Raw genomic sequence first — 20,086 nt, forward strand, 5'->3', positions numbered from 1 at the left:
TCTAATCTTTTATTAAGTACAAGAACCATTGTTAGGATGGATGTTTTGTTTCTCTTCATGTATACAAACATAACCAACTTCAGCTATATACTACTGTGGAGAATTGGTACAAAACAACCAAGTCTATCTTGGGTTTGGACAATAATTGAACCAGAGATAAAGTTCCTGACTTTTTCCAACAATGGCCAATCATCACCTTTGCCTGCTATCTGCTGGACGCCAATCACCCCCTTTTGCACTCAGCGTGGAGGCAGACACACGTAAAGCACAGACAGCCGCACAAGCAGTTAGGTGAAAGAAAGAGGAAGTCCATCTACAGATGTCATGAGAGTTCATCTTTTTTATCCTCTGTGAAACATGGGAACTAAACGGGGATCCATCTCATTACTTTAATCAACACTGTGGGAAGTCCGATGTCCACGTGCACGTTCTGCTTACCAAGATTCAGAGGTCCGGATTGGCAAGGCCTCCGCGAAGAATCTCTCTGCGAAGTTTGAAAAAAAGCACAAAATAAAATCATGGAGAAAAAATGTTAGGTTACAAATTATGACCGAAGTAAAAAAAAAAAAACCTTGGTCAAAAAAACGTCATGGGAAAAATGGGTAAAAGCATTTAAGAAAAACAGCCAGAGAAGGAGCTGAAAACAACGCGTGCAAGATAAGTTTGTTTACTAAACTGAATTTACTAAAAATTCAGCAAAAAATAAAAAATAAATCCTGCAAACAGGCTTTGTTTGGTGGCACAACACCTGTGGGCAGTCATAAATGAAAGGACCATAAAAGTAAGACATTATGTCTGCTAGTGGGCAATGTTTAATTTCACTTTTATTTCGACGGTTTAGCTCAAGCGAAGTAGGGAGACTCCATTACAATGTGCAGTGTTTACCTTGCTCCTGCTGCTGGTGCACTCACCCAGCAGAGACTTGCAGCTCTTGTGAACGTTCACAGCACAATCTGAAAAACAGCAGGACAGGAACACACAGTCAGTGTGCCATCAGCCACTGAGGTGGCTTCCGGATTCAATGTGTACGGGAACAATAAAACATTTCATAGCCAGTCCCACCGTAAGGTAAAAAAAAAAAAGAAAAGAAAGAGGCTGAAACTCAAACAAAACACTGCAATGGTGCTGAAATAAAAGCCTGATGGCCTGGCCTTTATAGCTATCACAACGTCAAGTATTTGTCTTGGGACAAAAGTGAGAGTGGTTCAGACGCAGCAGAAACTCTGTGGCTTCGGGTTTGTTTACACAAACAACACACAGAGTGGCTCCGTCGCTTAGTAGGTTTGCCTCTTTGTCCACTTTCTCGCCCCCAAACGGGAAACAAAGCTCCTGAATCTCTGCTGCTCGACGCCGATGCAAATCCAAAGATGTTTGGGGGTGAAGAGAAAAAAAAAGGAAAAAAACACACGCTGCCGAGGCTTTAAGTTTTCCACTCGGTGTCCTACTGGAAAGACAAAACATGTAGAAACAAAAACAATTCCATCCGTAGCAGCCTGGCTACATACTGTATAAGGCGAGCGGCAGAGGCCCTTCATCGAGGCCCAAGGCTGGCAGAACGAAGGAACCCATCACTATGCAAAGCCTGATCCCCGCCATGTAAAACCAGGCTGACGTGGACGAGACAAACATGGCCTCAATGCAAAACATATACAGAAACATGCGGGCGAAGGAATACATATGCACAGCCAAAACAAAAGGAAAACAGGGCTCCTGCTCGTCCCTATCGGTGATCAGTGGAAACCGGGGGGAGTTTGGGAGACTGATCTAATGGAGCTATTAGTGGAAAGGAGAGTTGAGCGGAGCGCTACAAGCACGTCAATCACTACCGGGTATTACCAAAAAAAAAAAAAAAAAAAAGCTGTGATTAGAATGAGCTGTGATTCAGGAGTTTCTCTTTCGCTGGTATCCTCCGTTTAAATACCAGCGGTCTTAATGTTGTCCTCGTCTTTCTTGCGAAATGATTAGCGAGTCCAAAGTAAGTCTCCTTTCACATTTACAGTGTCACATGGGGCTCGGCCACTGGGTCTGAAATCTGGCCGCATAGCTTATTGTGAAAGGCGACACTCCTGTGAACAAAAGAGCTCAAACGTGATCCGTACGAGCAAACGTCCACCAGCTCCTGTAAAAGCTGCCCCTTTCCCTTCTGTGTGCTGGTAGAATGGAGAAAATAACAAACAAAACCCCTTCCTCCTAAACAGCAACGGCCCGAATACGAGAGATTATCGTGTTGGTGTGAGAGACAAGTGACGAAACCCAAAGGTAAGCGCTATCCGTTTCAACCGGGTTGGTGGTTATGTGTAAAAAAGGAAATAAAAAAATAAATAAAAAAGCCAAGCTAGAACACCGTGTTTCCCTGATATCACAGACCTTATCGGCAATGACTCACCGCAGCTACAAGCACAGACCACCTTGCCATTTGGCAATCGCACCATACCAAAGACATGCTACACCAGATTCTCCACCAACAGATCAAAGGGTGCCCGGCTCCGGGGCGGTGCGTGGCCCGGCCCTGCTGCTCCGCGGCCGCCTGGCAGGTTCCAGTGACTCGGCAGCGGCGTGGTTTGCAGCGGGTTCCTCGGGACACACGAGCACACCATCAAAAGCCGCCGCCGCCGCCACACCCATCGTCTGCTGACCAGCCCATCGCAATAAAAGAAGCACAATAGAAGTGCTGCAAACGAGGCCTCGGGAACAACGATAAGCAGAATGTTTCTTCCCAGGAGGAAGTTAACCATTGAGAAGATGAAGATAAATGATTGAAAACCTGTGCTACAATTGTTCCTCTAAAGACTGGATGTTTTGTCTCCTGTTACCCATCAAAGATACTGGAATAGCTCTGGAAACATTAACTCATGCAACAAAGATGCTGAAATAATATTTGACCATATTGCCTTCAAGTGTGTTTAGAATTGTGGTTTGCTGCACAGGGATCATTTACACGAGGTTTTGTACTTGAAACGCTTGAATTGACCCATCACTCATCCCAGCCAGACAATTACAGATCAGTGCTTGTATGCTGTACTCTGAAAAAACTCAGTGCCACCATCACACCTGCACACCGATGGAGCCTAATGTTGTAAAACATCCGTCGCTGACTAATCATCCAAACGGATTCATCTGTGAACATCTATTACACGAAAGTATAGCGTTGAAACTATATTCAAACTGTGAGCCCTAGCACCCTAATGCAGTTTGTAGAAAAAGCGGTCACAGCCCCCCCCCCCCCCCCCGCAGGTAAGAGGTCACTCTTGATTCCCCGAGACAATAGAGACAGACAACGTCAACACTCGGGGCTGACCTTTTTAATGGCCAGCCAAACCATGACATCATCGTTACTCTGTGAAGCGAAGCATCTCCCCCAGTCACATCTCTCGCCCATATAGGCCCATAAGAACCACAGCACAAACAGGTCAGACCAGAAGATAAAGCTTGGGGGGGGGGGGGGGGGGGGAGCAAAAGCAAAAGCACATGACAATTGATTGTTGTCCCTTAAAGATACATTTGGCCATCGTCCTTCTTAATAAAAGGTCTACAGAAACCATGATCACAATGAGTTTGTGGATCTTCTGAGAAGAACTCAAAAGGGAGACGTGCAGGACTTAAGTGATTAAACGCACATCCAGAGAGACAGAGAGAGAGAGAGAGAGAGACTGGAGGGCAACGCAACGCAGTGATGCATGGAGAAGTGGTGTGCTAACAGGGGGGAGATGGCTGAGACCCGGAGTCAGTGGGGTGGGCTGTTACGCACCGGCAGACCTGCCAAGCACCATTAGTAGCATGTGACCCAGAGGGGAAGCTTAACATGGGAGGTAAAGAGAGTAAGAATTTGGAAGATCAGGAATAACACCGTTCATCGCAGCGAGGATGGTGGAGTTTCATAAGCACACAGAGCCAGTTCGCCGCCACTGTCTGGACTCCGAGCCAACTCTAACGGGGAGGGAGTACGAGAACGAAAACAAGAGACACTTCAAATTGTAATTTTGGATAGCTTGTACTGGCCGTCACACACACTTGAGCGGGCTAGCAACGTTATGTTTCAACAGTGGACCTCGGATAAAATAGCAGAAGTTATCATGGAAGCTAGCGTGAGCTAGCGGATCACCTGTTGAGCTGTGCGGCAAAGACTAACGTTACTTAACTTATAAGAAATAGACTCAATAAGTGATGTTGTGCAGCAGGGACACACGACACAATCGGAGTCCACGTAGAAGTCTGTAGTTATAACTTTGATTTTGTCAGAGCCAACCGTTTACCCATCTAACGTTAACCTTATTATTTGTATAACAGAAGCGGCTGGATGCGGGCTAACGCGCTAGCATTAAGTGGCTAATAGTTAGCGCTCTTTAACGTTAACGTCAAAACGTAACTGCGATTCAATTTTGACCGGTTTGCGGTAAGTTAAATATGCAGGAAGTTTCACAGGTGGTTTCCCGTGTATATACACCGACTCGAGCCCGACGTAACACTCAAACGTGTCAGGAGTTTGTCTGACTAATGATTAGCATGTAGCCGCCTAGCTTAGCGGCCAGGGTGCCCGAGGAGTCCATTGAGCGAAACAACGGGAGCGATCCACCTGATCCCGCTTGAGTCCATCGCTACAGCCAGCCGCCTCTTACCGTTACAACAAGACGCGGGTTCACCTGAATCAGCCGCACCCGAAGGCAAATCTATCCCGTCCGCGAGGTGGATGAAACTTTTCGGCCATTGAGATCAACAGCAACAAGTATCCCACATTTTTTCTTTTCTTTTTTTTTGGGTTTGGTTTTGTCCAGTTTTGTGCGCTACTCTCCCTGGGAACGATCTCTGGCACACAAACGACGCATTCCACAGGCTGATTCTCGGCTGAATCCCCACGGGGCTTGGTTCAAATTAAAGGGACACTCACTTGTTTTCTCGTGCGTGTGCGTGTGCGCCAAAGGCGCGTTAAGTTTCAGAATGCAGGATTGGTAACATCCTCGATCCAAACAAGTCCTGCTTGATGAATGAGCCATTGCTCCGAATTTATGCGTCGATTTTTTTTAAGTTGCTTTCTGGTTAGTGTCTAAAAGAAGCGGTGCAGCGTGAAGCCTTTGCCTTGTGAAATGTACCAGAACAGTTTTGTTTAATAAGCACATTATTTAAAAAAAACAATCAAATCAAACAGTACATTGCCTCGTGCCAGAGATCCGTATTTATAATTTATAATGTATAAAGTTTAACATTAACCGTAATCACGTCAAAAAACTGCAATTTATATGTTTAAACATAATAAGATAAATGTCTAGATATATTAATTTTATGTATACAGCTCTAGTTTTACAGTTATCTATAAAGTACATGATCTATTTATAGATTATGATGCATTGTTTATTTCCTCAAGTTGTTCATTTGTGCATAATAAGTACTTCAATATTGTGATTCTGACTTTTGCACTTGCATTTGGACCTCTATTAATGGTGGATTTTCACATTTTTTAAATGTGTCACCAAATATGGCTGAGCGATATGTCAGAAATGTTCTACCACAGTATGACAAAATAAGCAGATTGGAGGAATTTTAGTTAGTGTGTGTCTGTAATTATGACTTTAGTCTAATTTTGTTGTTTTACCATATCTTGATGATATGATTCCTTTGATACACAAACAGCTCTGCTGTAAAATGACATGTTACGAAACGATGTCACAAAACTATTGTCTTAATTTCCACTAAAACGGCCATTTCCCTTTTTATTTATTTTTTTCTAAAGTCATACTGCACTATAGTGCAGCCATATGAAATAATATCTATATCTATTACCAAATAAAAAAATGACACCATCCATTTACAAGTTTAACCTCCTTTGATTATTTCATCAATAACAGGCTTCTATTTACAAAATGTCTTATATACAAAATACCCTGATTTTTTGAAGTATAATCCCAGTCTGACTCAGCATCAGAATATTTTCACTGTACTCTACTCACAAGCACACGCCTTTCATTAGTAATTGGATGCTTATCAGCCGGCCTGCAAAATGCATATGAATGGCATGCGAGGGACAGAAAAACGGGGAGTTGCTAGATACCGAAATGACCTGTGCAGGTCTACTCTGCAAATGGACTCGCCAAGTCGTGGTTAGCGCTGACAAAGCAACGCAGCCTACAAAAGACACAGGAGTTGTGAAGAAAATAACGTTCAGTCCTGCTGTAGGTTCATACAAACACATGTCAGGAGATGGTGATAATATATCAGAAAACCCATCCAAACAAGTGAGCTCAATTGTGTAAAATTAGAACCCACAGTAAGAAAACAGTGTCAAATAAGTGTGTAGACGGGTGCTGTCAGTGTGTTAGTGTGCGTTAGTGTTAAATACGGTTGAAATACTGTTTAAAAAGGAACTTAAAGGGAACAGCAACTTTTTCACAGCCGAAAAGAAAAGCCACAGTCAATATGTTGAATGACATGTGCAGTGATTATATCTTTCTGGGTCATGACATAGTTGTGAAAACGTGTTATTTCATGCAGTGTATTTATAACACAGCAAACTGCTGCCTATTTAAGGTGTAAATGATGAGATTGGGAGCACTTCAAGGCCCAACGCTGACGGAGGGAGAGCGACTGCCTTCTCTGCTCAGGTGACATCACTCCACTACATCTCTTTGTATGTCCAGAGCCCCTGAATACAGCTCCTTCAAAGTAACATTAAGTAAGAAATCTTATATTTTTTTTAGTTTGCCTCTATGCTTTAGTGCTCCAACAATTGGGCGAGTGAGCGTTCATGCAGTAGTTTGGGTTTAAGTGGCAGCGTTTGTGTGTGAGCAGAGCACCTGTGCGTTTGTGTGTCAGGCTGAGAGCGAGCGTGGGTGTGTTTACACCTGTGGTTGTGGTGTTACTCACTCATGCATTGCAGGCCATGCTTTCTCTGCAGGGTCTTGCTGCACAGTGAGCAGGAGGCACAGCTGGAGAAAGCGCCTGGCACCAAATAATGCCCATTTGTGCTGCCACTGCCACACTCTTTGTCTTTGGCCTCCCGCTCCTTCTCCTTCCCCCTCTCTTTCTGCTGCTCTTTTTCTCGGTTCTTACCCTGCAGAGGAACAAGAAAAAGCAGAAATGTGCGTGTTCTCTTTCAGTTTGGCACACACCACATTGCTGGGTATGACATTGCATAACCGTGTCGGAGGCAGGGTATATAACAGGGTTTGTGTAAGTGGATTACTGACTTGTGTGAGCAGAAACACGCAGACATGAAAACTGTTTACACCTCAGCATTTGCTCTTTTAAAATGATGATCAGCTAATCTATTACAAGGAGACGTCGTGCGCCTTGTGTCTGTGGTCTAGGTTTACCTTATCTTTATTGAAGGAGCCAGTCACCCTGTTCCTCAGAGAGCTGAGAGTTCTCTTCACCTTGGTGCCTTTCTCCACCTTCTCTGCACGATCCTCCTCCTCCTCCTCTTCAGGCCTGGTCAACGAAGCAGAAAACACAATACACACCAAGAAATATAGAAAATACAAACATACAGAAAAATAATCAGAATATAATAACATTAATATTGTAATATATATATATATAGTAAAAATAGCATGAAAAAAGACGGTGATGTGGAATTTATGTGGTGTAAGTAATGATAGTGAAACTCTGTGTGAAAGTCAAAACTCATTCAATTCAAATAAGAAAGCGTGTCCAAACTTTTGCCTGGTACTATATGTATATACTTTCCTGAATAGCAAAAGTTGCAGTGATAGTCAACTAAAACTAAAGAGAACAAACCACTGCATAGAGCAGTTTTTGCAGTATAGCCTTTTTTTTGGACAATAGTAAAAGCCATTACAACAGTTTTATGTAAATACACCAGAAACATATTAACCGCATGTATGTGGACGTTTTCATTTTCATCCAAAATGTCTGCACTTAATGCAGTAATAAGGGAACAACGATAAGGCCAGTACTTACTCATGGGAGAGGAACTCGTACCAAGTGACATTTCCTGAAACTTTACTGTTGTTCCTCTCCTTCGCCCTGCGGGGGACAATGAGAAAGTTTCTATTGCGGAGAGAGACTCAAATTTAACGGCAGCTGGCCAACACTTTAACCATCAGTAACCAAAATAGACGTTCAGGTATTTCCGTGTGAAGCCAGCGGTGCCCTTTGAACTCGTGTGTTTCACTCGGTCAGCTGGGTTGCATCGTCAAGTGAGCTCAACGTCAACTAACGATTTTGTGAACATTGTTTTTCCTCCAGTTTTCCCACAGACCCTTTCACGAGAAGATGGAATACTGTGACAGGGCCCAAACAGGCACATGCATATACACATGCCAAAGACATGCATGCACATGCATGTACAGTGCACGCAGACACACACACACACACACAGTGCAGTGCTCCCCCCCTGGACACAATCTGGCTCTGCTGCTGCTCTGAATACGGGTAGGAGCGTTTGAGAGTCCCTCTCCTGTTTACTTACCCATGGTACAGCTTTAGCTCCTGCAGAACTTTCTGTACCATCAGCCTAAGACAAACAAGACACTGAGGTTGAGTCGGGGCCACCAAACGGGAGGGGAGGAGGGGAGAAGAGAGGAGAGGGGAGGAGAAAGGAGAGGGGAGGCGAGGAGAGGAGAGAGTGGAGAGGAGAGGAGAGGAGAGAGAGTGGAGAGAGTGGAGAGGAGAGGAGAGGAGAGGAGAGGAGAGAGTGGAGAGGAGAGGAGAGGAGAGAGAGTGGAGAGAGTGGAGGGGAGGGCTAGGTGCAAACTCTGATTTAGAGAAGAATCCTCCCTTGTCTGCTGCGTCCACACAATCACCAGAGCGCACATAAAGTACACACACACACACACACACACACACACATGCCTCTAAGGAGCAGGGCAACATGACTGTGGGAGGAGGAGGTTGCAGACATATGACATGGAGCAGAAAAGGAGGGAGTGGGAAAAGCCCCCCACCCTCCCCCTTATGTGGGAGTACCAGACTAACAATTTACAACTACAGTGAACTATTGCACTGAACCATTCAAAAGTAATAGGTATGATTTACAGGAAACAGGAGTGATTAACAGTTGCCTCCTGTGGATCAAACCAGAGGAGTAACTTCTAACTTCTTTGAAGCATCATTTAACCTGAGCTGCCTGTCAGCCCGAGGCATCTTTTGGAGAGCAAATCGATGTTCCACCACATCTTCTGAGTCATAATGGGTGTGTAGCCTTACTCAAGCTTGAGATGCAATCGGATGTTTAGGCTTACATATGGCTGTGTCCGTCAGAAGAATGCAAGTTTTCCTCGGGGTCAAACTCCTCCGCTGCAGAAGAAAAAGATGAAAAGGTCAAATATGATGGAAAAAGGGCCGCCTGCAGAGTGCAAAACACATGAACTAAGAGGAGCTCTACTTTTTTACTAAAATGTGTGCCCCCCCCCACCTCCTGCTGCCCGCGCGGCCTGTTTGGATGTCTGCACGACACGGGAAATGTGCGCAGCACGGGAACATTCATCTGTGGCGAGGATCTCTGAGCGGGAGTACAGATGCCTTCTACGCACGCCAACGGCCTGGAAGCATTGGAGGGTAAACACAAATGTACACAATGGGCCCATTGGATGTGTGTTTAACTCCAGCACCCAAAATGTACAGTTGGATAAAAAATGTATCATGATGACTTTTATCAATGTTTTGAAGAAGAAGATTCTGCTCTTGGTGAATTAGTGTCAGGTATTCAAGCTGCGGCTGGATATCGAACCAGCAGAAGGCCATATCAGGAGATCTTATAGAGTTTTCTTATGCTCAACATGAAAGAACACCAACAACGATTTGATCTGCATCATCTGTTTAGCATATATCTTATTAGAGTTTGGTTGTTATTTAAAACAATCATCAATGAGCCAAACTGTTGCACTGGGTGACACGTGCATGTCTTCCTCAATCCCACACGCACTGTCCTTGTTGCTGTAAATAATCACAAGACAAATAAATGTGGATTAATCCGCACCTGATAATTAACACCCAAACAAATGCACTATGGCCTATGTCCGTTTACTAAAAATGACTTAGCCTTTTTCATTTAAATGTTTTAGGGTTTTATGAGTCATCAGTGGAAACCGCTGGCTAAGGAACTGCAGTTTGTTCTCGAGGTAGGATTTGTTGACAATAACCTGTTTAATGTGTCACTATTGCTTTATTACCATGCTGGTGAGCCTGGCTCTGGGACAGGGGACCATCGGCATGGAGCCATCTGTCTTCTCTCCAGGACACGCTGTGCAGCCGGAGGTCTGCGCCAGCGGGGACTGGAAGAGACCCTTCTCCCCCTCTTCGTCGTCCTCTCTCTCTCCGTCACTGTCCACGGCCATGGTGTCCAGACTCAGTCTGGCGGCGCGGCAGCAGACACAGGCGCAGCAGAGCGGTCAGTGTAAGCATTTTGGTGCAGGGGTTAAACTCGAACCCTAAAACTTTTAAAAGCTGTGAGAGAACAACCACCCAAACCACTGGAGACGCTGAGCCCAGCTGAGCCCAGCTTTTTATTCTTAGGAATACTACCTCTCCATCTTACCTCCTCCCCAGGTTGATGGGGGACACGGGGACACCCCAGCTGTGCCTCCTCGACGTTGACATGGATCTGACCAGAATGGGGAAGCTGTCCAGGTCCGTCTCTCCCTCGAACTCCATGGCGGGTTGCTCCTTTGCTTCTCCCGATCCTGTTACTCCTCTCGCGGGTTCCATTGATCCCAACAGTCCATTCAGATTAATTGTCAAGCTAAGCCCCACAGCAGAGGAATCCCCGCTGTCAATGATGCAACCTGGCAACAGTTTCGGGTTAAGCTGATTGACCACAAAGTTTTGATGGGGTTCCTCTGCAGGGCGTATGTAGAAGGGGGAAGAAGATGCCGCATGGACGTGAGCGGAGTGTGTGCTCAAAGAAGTCTGGCTAGGTTCGTAGAGAGCAGCACTCGTGGAGTTCAGGGCCACCTGGAGGCCAGCACTTGGGGCTTGGCTCCGTGGGACTATGGTCACTGTGGATGAAGTGGACCGTGCAGCCGGTATCCCCCCTTCCAGGTCCTTTAAGTACTCAGAGTCTCTGCTGAGGCCCAGCAAGTCCTCCAGACTGCTTCTCACCTCTGCACAGGGGAAATCATAGTCGCTGACTACTGAACACGTGTCCTGCGGATCAGCAGAAAAGTGTAGCATTTAAAGGCAGAGGGGAGAGAGAGAGAGAGGGGCACAAGGACATAGCCATGAAGAAACAGAGGAGATGAAGACATTCTGAACACCAGCTCCAATCCACTATTTAAGTAACTCAAGTAAGTCTATTGCCATTTTCAGCTTAATACAAGCTAATAATGACGATGCTAACGTTGCTAAGTGATCTAACTATGGTAATGGGATGCATCTCAGAGGGAGATGAATGTGCGAACCAATTGCTGCCGTAGTCCATCCAATACTAAAAAAATAAGAAGGTCATCTCACTACGGCACAGGATGAAAAGTCTGGGGATCACCAAAGTCATGAAGATACAGAATGTACCAAATTTAAGTATTGAATTGTTTTAATTCTCCATCACAACAGCAATGCCGCTGGAAAGGAATTGAATATACATAAATGATCCCAATCTTCACCTGATCTTTATTGAGGCTCCCAAAGAAGACATCCTCAGTGACCGAGGCAGGAGACAGGGAGGAGGAGGAGGAGGAGCCTGCATGAGGCTGGACACCGAGCTGGGAAGCGGGAGACCCACAGGGCTGACTACATGGCTTGCACTCAGATGCTGAAAGATAATGAACGTGATGTTTTGGGAGTTATAAACACTTCCCCGGAAACTCAATATTTCATCTGTACCATGAAGGGGGGGGGGGGGGGGGGGGGGGGAGTACACAAGGAAAGGCAGATGAGGCTGATTTCAGCAGCTGCACAACACCTGTGTAATCAACTTTGTGATGGAAGACGAGCTCAGTTACAGCCCGTGGCTCCGTCCTCTCGCCGAAAGCTCCTTTAAATTTCCATTGCATGAACAGATTCCTGGATTCCCATGACGCCGCAAGCCACTGCAAACGGCGTGATGAGCCAGCAGCAGTTTCCATGTCAGTGGTTCGGAGAGCTGGAGATTATTGTCTTACTGAGCTTCCAGCAGCCCGAGAAGCGCCTCGCTCTGATGTAACATTAAATACCTGCTCTATAAAGGAACTGCACAGATATCACATCATTGAGGTAAGAGGGGAAAGACGCAGCTTCGAAAAAAGTTACATAAGCGTGATGTCATAACGGTTCCTGTGAAGCCGAGCTTTAAGGTGATGAGTGTGAACAGGTGAACTGGGGCCGCTGACGTCGTGTTTGATCCGTGACGCTGCTCTGTCGAAAACAATAACATGTTGCTGTGAAACACGCGTCATTACTACATCAGTAGAATATTAGCTTTAAAATGTTCCATTGATTTTAAATTTGATTAAGCTTAAAAAAAGTTTGAATAAATGATGTATATCTGCTGTGCAATTTGCATTGCATTGGAATACAGACACCTATGCATATGCTGATGGGCTATATGAAAGGCCCATATCTGATATGTTCGAGGACACACCAGCTTTTTTTATTTCTGAGACCCAGGAACTTGTTATAAAACTATTATAAATAATTTCGATCACATCTATTTGTTTGCTTTGATCAGTTTGACTGTGCAAAGATGGTTCGGTGCGTCTGAGTCATCGACCTCAGGCTCTGTTGTGCAGTGAGATCAAACGCCACAGTCTGAGTGCTGTCCACAAACAAGCATCCACCTCCACGGCCAAAGGTGCCCTCACGTAAACAGTAGATCCATAATACTAAATCACCCCCTGAGGCTCTGGGGGGGGGGGGGGGGGGGGGTGACAGCATCCCCGCGGCCAGAAGGATTTAGGTCCAAACTGGTGTTAAGTGTAAACTCAAACACTCTGCACAGAGTGCTGCAGCTGCTTGATGTTGTCCAGTTGTGCTGCCGCAGCCTTTTATGGTTGCCTTCTCGTATCTGCTTATATATCACACCAGGTCGAAACACCAGTGTGTGTCACTGCGTGCGAGCGAGTGTGAGTGTCTGCTCAGGTGTGTGTGTGTGTGTGTGTGTGTCTCCATAACCATTTTGGCACTGTCATGGTCAGCTGTTTTCCCCACAGTATGTCTCCGCATAACAGGGTGGCCTGCTAGTACAGCAAATGACTTTTATCAAATAGACAATTACAGTAAGACACTGAATATCTATTCAATACTTCAAAGTATACTTCACATTACTTTTATTTCTTTTTATTTTCTTTTTCAAATCAAAGTTAGGGATGAAGGGCAGAGATGTGCGGTCCGGGGAGGCTCATCATGAAAAGTGAAAAACAAATAATTCACTTACTCAGTGAAGATTTCTCTTCACTGATCTGTGCTATACGGGTCATTTCTGTATATGATTCCAATCATCTCAAGCATTGTTATAATCAAAACAGTGGAATTTGTGCACGTCCTGTTCAGAGAGAGCGAGGAGACGAGCCAGGTGAAATGCACACATTGCCAATAGAGGCGTTGAGATATACCGACATGACTGTAAATGTGACAGTTCTCGCTGACACCAGGGGTCATGTGCTGCAGATTGTTAGAGACAAAGTTTTGACTTTGTTCTTAAGTCAAATTGACTTGTTATTGGCTCGTCCTACAATGAATTTGCAATCGTACTGAGTTCATGTAACTGAAGCCGTTTTTTTCTCTTACGAGTAAAATGTAAAACTATAATAGTATATATATCTTATATAGTACTAAATGTGTAATAATTCATGAAATAATCAAACTGAAGGAGACCAGTGATTACCGATAATACTATGGATAAAAAAAAAAATTCTTCAGTTGTGAACAACGTAAATGGGAGATTGGTGGGCGTAGCCCCTGTTTGTGTGAAAAGGAAGACGTTTAAGCAAATGTGAGAAAGAAGGAAACGAGAGCACATGTTCCCCACAGAGCTTATGTGCATACCTTTGAAAAGCTACACGACAATCACAAGAGTTCCTCTCTTGTGATTGTCATGTTGGCATCATATGATACAGTCACTTGATTATCTGCAATTAGCCTGATGAGTCCATGACCAACTTACAACGTATCGCTGAGGTCATTGCGATGATGCTCACGCACACTGAGCCCATAAATCAGCTGTAGCTTTACAAAACACAGACAACCACCAAAGTCTGAGTTGTAACTCAACATAAAATACATTGATCAATTCTTCAGACGGAGTTGTTGGTGTTAAGGTTCAAACGGCCATTCGGTACCTGGATGACTCACCAACCGGTGTGCTGTCAGTTGTGTGCCTGTGTGTATGTGACAGACGCGGTGTACGCGGATGGCTGTTAGATCTGAGGTCAAAGCGCACATCAAAACAACAGCTCACAGATCCGCTTTGATGGCGAATTCAGTCCGACTACGGTTTCAAAGTGTCGATCTACACAGGCGCCGCGGCTCGGGCTGAATGGACGCACGCGCGCGGCTTCGTGAGGTCCAAAAGGAAAAGTCCTTTCCTTCTGAGAATAACAGGGAACAGACAGTTGTGGAGAAGGAAAGGACGAGTTGTTTCACGTGGGATTTGTTTCTAATGGATTTGGTTGGAAAACTGTAAACTCTCACCAAACATAGGCTGTCAACTCTCTACATTTACTGTTGAAGCATCGCCACACCACACGATCAAATAGGGTCAGATAGACACTTCTACAACGCAGGGATAAAAACGAGTCACTGAACTCTGCAAAGAAACTCTTCTGACCCACAGCAAGCGTCACTCACCACAAGGCCCCAATCAGGTAAAAAAACGGATAACACATCCCCCTATCCTAAGGTCACCTCCAGTCCACGACCTCGGTTTTATCCAACAAACCAAAAGCGGTTGAAAGTGCGACCAGGTGTAGAACCACTACCTCTCTTGAAGGACCATCTCTTCATCCAGAGTTTGGAGAAGGAGGGCCAGGAGTTGTTGAGAGAAGAGTCCGCCATTCGAGCAGCAAAGTGGGGAGGCCAGCTGGAACTGGAGCTCTCTCACACTGGAGCTCTTGCACCAAGCAAGAGGAAGAGAGAGAGAGGGAGAGAGAGAGAGCAGGAGGGGAGACGAGGGACGGAGGGAGGGGAAATGAAAAGAGAGAGAGAGAGAGTCCAAAGCAAGGAAGGGAACTGCTGGTTGGGGATTACGTCTCCAAAGACTCAAGTGAAGACACGATAAGAACAAGAAAGACAGAAAGAAGAAAAAAAAAGCAGTGGGAAGAGAAAAGGAGGCCTGGAGGTTTTCCTCTGGATGCGTTTGAATTGTTGTCGTACTTTGTGATACAGTGTAAGGCACCGAGAAAGGTTTCAAGCTGATGAACCTGATACAAAGTCACGGCAGATCTCCCTCATAAGATGATTGCTGGTTTGAAAAGAGAGAGCGTGAGGCTGTTGGGGAGTTGAATGCTTTAAAAAAAAGCATGTTTCACTGTTCCAGACCAGTTTAAATATGTCATTGTTAAATAGTGCCGAAAGAGAAAAAGAGAAGGAAATATACGCAATACAAGCAGGCTCAATGATACATACGTGCTGTCTTTTTTCTTTGTCTAAGTCACAGTGTCATGAAACACCACATTTTCTGGAAAGAATTAAAGCAAGATATGTCTTTTAAAAGGCTACAAGAGAACTGTGAAGTGGAACCATCCTCATACAGCAGAGAGAGAGAGAGAGAATCTCGAACCGCTTCAGCTGCAAGATACACAGCCTGACAAATTCAAGTGTAACTACGGATGACTGTCAAGTTCAGCTCACTGCACATCAAGCAGAAAAGTCTCTTACTTTCCCACAGACAAGAGGAGAGAGAAGGGCGAGTAAAAGTGCACTAAAACAGCCCCCCCCCCCCCCCCGTTGCAGGTGTCTGTTCAAAACTCAGAAAAGCCCCCCCCCACACACACACAAAAAATACACTATACTTACATTTGATGATTTTGGTGACCAAAGTCAGCACTGTCACTCCTCTGAACGAGGCAGAAGGGAGGAAACGAGCCGGCTGAGTGAGCCTCGGCGGCGTGTGTGCTTCCTCTTTCTCTCGTGACGTAGTCGATTGGCCCACACGTACACTTTCACACGCGGGCTGCCGCTCCAAAAAGGGGCTGCTGGCAGCGCAGGTTCTCTGCCCGTGGCAGTTGGGCACAATTGTGTAAAAGTATTTCATAGCGACAGGGGAGGGGGGGAGATGGAGCTGAACCGAAAAAAGAACGAAGGCGGTGCATGCATCTATGGGTGCATGCTTGATTCCGTGCACACACACATCCCATCCGTCATTGCGCTGAGGCCTTCTCTCATGCCGTCCAGTAGTCCGTTGTGCAAGTTCATGTTTTGGCAGCTTCTGCGCTCGGTGTGAAAGTGGGTTGGAGGAACTAGCTGCCGCGCTTACGGCGGTTTCTTCATCATGAATCGCACCTCATCTCACCCCCCCCCCCCAGTGCCTCGGCTCGTGATCCATCGCTGCGAGAACTCGAGTGAGTGGACGCCACGCGCGGGCTCACGTGGATGAGCCGCCGGTCCTGACAGTCATGAAAACCACAATCAACAAATGAGCAGATCAGAGAAAACGTTTGCAAAGTGCAATTACAGAGCAGCAGAACAGTAACCCGACTCAAATGGAAAAGTTTGAGGTTCATTTGTTGGTTTCATTTTTTATTTTGGAACTGGGTCGTAAGGTAAGACGATCAAGTCAGCAGAAAGTGGAACATGTCGACAAAGAAGTGCGTAGAAATGATTCAGACAAGACGCCTTGCAGCAAAAAACGAAAGAAAAACTAAAAGCGATGGGAAGTATTCAGAGTATTGATTTCACTGTAAATGGCCATACATTTAAAAGACCAAGGTACCAAGTACTAGTGTACCTCAAAAATGTACACTAGTACTTGGGAACGCGTACTTTGCTGCTTTCCTCCATAGCTTTACACTTCATTTTTTCACTCACAGTAAAGTAATGATTGTCCTTTTCTGGCAGTCTGACTCAGACCATAAAAAAAGCCACACAAAGACACATATTCTCCAATAATTTTATTCATAATTTTAATATAAACAGTTAATTGTTGAATAATTTACACACAGCAAGATTTTTATTTTCATATCATTGCAACATTTTCTGTACATGTCACTCTTGGCTCTCCTTTGAAAACATAGAAAAAATAAATTGTCAAGCGCTCATTTAGTCATGGCACATTTTTGATCCTGTACAATATGCATGTATTTCTGTCTGTGTGTGTGTGTGTGTGTGTGTGGGGGTTCAATATGTTGATATCTGTGATACAGAAAGATAATGGCACATTTGGATCCAGTGTGAGGGATGAAGCAATCTCTGTGGGTTTGGTTTCTTTTGGACTGTACATAAAGACATATTCCTGCTGTCCGCATACGCATCCATGTCTCGACATAACGTAATACACAACATGTCCCAAAAATTATTCAGCATATTTATCGGCAATAAAAACAACATTGATGAAGAGGTATCCTGCAAGACTCCACACAGCGTTCTGGTGGGGGGGGGAGGGGGGGGGGGCACCTATGTGCACTGAGGAGAGAAAGACTCGAAGGACACAGAGAGGAAGAGCAGCAATCAAGAGACAGAGACAGCGTTGGTAGAGACTTCATCAGAGGACGACACAGACACAAAGCCACTGATCCAAACCACGTACAGCACAGGGAACAGGGGAGCGATAAATAGAAGGTGTTGGTGAATAAACTGGAGCAGACCACTGGACCGACCGATGACTTTAAAAACTAAGGACGCGGCTTTTCCTCAGATTTGTCGCCACACCTGCACTCCCCCCCCCGATCTCTCCGTTCATCACAACACTACTGTCAGACAGCACCGACCTCGATCATAGCTGAAGGGGTTTCACCTTTACTCAAAGGAAGCTAATGCTAGCCACAGATGAGCCTAGCACATGGGGAGGGGGGGGGGGGGGACAGGTTACGCGACTCTCATAGACTTGTTGTAGGAATAAAGTTTCAAATGGTGGTTTTCAGGTTGGTTTGCGTTTCACTAGAATAGATCCTGAACCTATCAATGTCCTCCCCCTAAAATGTCAATTTCATATTTTCCCTTGGTACAGAGTTGGTACCAATAAGTTAAAACAAGATATGATGTGTTATTTGTTGATCGTGAGCTTGTGACTGGACGCTATCCACCTTCTCATCAAACATCCCATTTCCCAACATGTATTCCTTCAACACCTCCAGCTTTGCAGTCTGAACTGAAGTTGCATGGTTGTTTTTTTAGCTTATTCAGGATTTTATCACTCATTTTTCCTCTTATTCAAAAGGATGTGCAGTGGTCTTTTCCAGTTTTTTTTTTTTTTTTTACATACAAAAAGAAAGACACCCAACAATAAAACAACACATTTGCAAACTAAACATCCGTTTTGTCAGAAACAATTTCATACAACATCTGTGGTAGGTGACGTGTTTTTGAGACTCAAGAAAGGCTTCACGGGTGACATGCTATTGTGGCTGGGTGGGGTGGTTGAAATGCATGCATGCGTGCGTGCGTGCGTTGCGACACGTTGCAGGCTTCCGCGTACTGTTTGCGTCTCGTTACACGGGGGGTTAAGCCCTCAGACTGGAGCCGTGCTGCTCCTCTTTAAATACACTGACAGACTTGCTTTCTGTGTAGTGGGTTGTGTCGTGAAAAGAAAAAAAAAAAAGAAAAAAAAAATCGATCTCTTTTAAAATTCAGGAAAAAAAAGTTATATACACCTCGATAGCATCGTTAAATTCATATTGTACAAGAGTCGTAAAAGTTTACAGTCAGAAAAGGTAATCGTGTTCGCCGTCCATACTTTGGCCAAAAAAAAAAAAAAAAAATAGAAAACTACTTTATAATGTAATACTTCTTTCTTTCCTTTAAAACAAATCAATAATACATACAATGCTTTGTTCTCGCCCTGCGCTGCGTCATTTGCATGCTCTTTCCAAACGCTTTTGTAGGTCAGAGTTCAACAAAACAAACCTAAACTTCCTTAAAAATTAAGTACTTTTGTTTTCGGGTGGGTCGGGGGAATTTGGCGCTATTTACAGTTGAGGGAATTTTAATTTGTTTTTTACATTTATTTATTGTGAAATAACAAACTATGGAAATCCCCAAATTGTACTGCATCCATTTGATGCTAGTCATGGGCTTTAGCGTGTTTTTGGGGGGCCTAGCTGTCGAAACATACTAATTGCATAAGCAAAAATCAGTAAGAATCCAGTTGTCTGCTGATATAGGCGATTGTTTTTCTAAGCACAAAGCAAACTAGACCTGAGCAGGTCAACTGTCACCAAATCCAAATTACACACAATTCCTGTGTTTTTCATATCATGTTTGAGAAATGGAAACTCCTCTTTAGTGATTGCTGGGGACACGTGTTCTGCTCTGAAGTGGAGTGGAATGGCTGGAAAGGGGAGGGGGGAGTGGGGGTGGGGGGGTTAGGCCATTTTCCCGAGCAAGGAACTGTGGGCCCGGTTGGCCCCGACCTGCAATGCTCCCATCCAACCGCCAGAGGGCAGTCCAACCCACTTCACACCAGAGAGAGGAGGATTCCTAATCTTCTTCAGAAGGCCAGAAGGTTTTCAGATTTATTAAAAAGGGTGTTCGGGATTCTTGTTGTTGAAAACGTGTCCTTGGAGGAGATGCTCTCCTTTTTTGATTGATGCAAGGATGCTGTGAGCCTGCGCTTCAGAGTAGATAAAAGGTAGGTAGCTGTTCTTCCTCTCCTTGTCCTCTTTATCCTCCAACCACATCGCATCAGGCAGCCTCCCTGAGACGAAAAGTTACAATCTAGATTTCATGTCTGTTAATAGTTCTTATGGCACACAGGATTGTCCCAGTCCAGCTCTTTTTCCCTTGCAGAGGGTTGGGGGGTGCGGGGTGGGGGGGTCCTCCTCGTTAAAAAACCTTTTTGACCAGCTCAGACGTCCTGATCAGCCAAAACAGACCAAATCCATGGCATTGACAGGAAATAAAGGTTATCTCTTGATATTCACAGTAGAAAAAATATACATACTAAACAAAAAAATGAGCACAGAGAAACAGACAAATCAACGGACCACGACTGAGGAAGAAGAGCTGGGCTTTATAGCAGACTAAAGTATGGATGGGATATTTTTAAAGAAGCACGGGGGTCCGGGGG

The 20,086-nt window shown here is 44.9% G+C and overlaps 1 protein-coding gene across 2 annotated transcripts in view; it reads right to left on the minus strand.

Annotated features, from left to right (window-relative positions):
• LOC119216344 (rho guanine nucleotide exchange factor 18) overlaps nt 1-14,919 on the minus strand; it is a 31,203-nt gene extending 16,284 nt beyond the window's left edge. The window contains exons 1-12 of one of the 2 annotated variants that reach the window (XM_037469077.2): nt 14,844-14,919; nt 11,553-11,701; nt 10,490-11,097; nt 10,125-10,305; nt 9,368-9,494; nt 9,195-9,249; nt 8,423-8,467; nt 7,912-7,977; nt 7,305-7,419; nt 6,856-7,042; nt 886-953; nt 439-484 (exon numbers count right to left, since the gene is read on the minus strand). In XM_037469077.2, the coding sequence (XP_037324974.2) occupies nt 439-484; nt 886-953; nt 6,856-7,042; nt 7,305-7,419; nt 7,912-7,977; nt 8,423-8,467; nt 9,195-9,249; nt 9,368-9,494; nt 10,125-10,305; nt 10,490-11,097; nt 11,553-11,701; nt 14,844-14,919 (1,723 nt within the window). Of the gene's footprint in view, nt 1-438; nt 485-885; nt 954-6,855; nt 7,043-7,304; nt 7,420-7,911; nt 7,978-8,422; nt 8,468-9,194; nt 9,250-9,367; nt 9,868-10,124; nt 10,306-10,489; nt 11,098-11,552; nt 11,702-14,843 lie in introns of those variants that run through there. The other variant, XM_062563283.1, reaches the window with a different exon arrangement.
• Between the last annotated feature and the right edge of the window lie 5,167 nt (nt 14,920-20,086).

Source organism: Pungitius pungitius, chromosome 7 (assembly GCF_949316345.1).
Source record: "Pungitius pungitius chromosome 7, fPunPun2.1, whole genome shotgun sequence".
Taxonomy (NCBI): domain Eukaryota; kingdom Metazoa; phylum Chordata; class Actinopteri; order Perciformes; family Gasterosteidae; genus Pungitius; species Pungitius pungitius.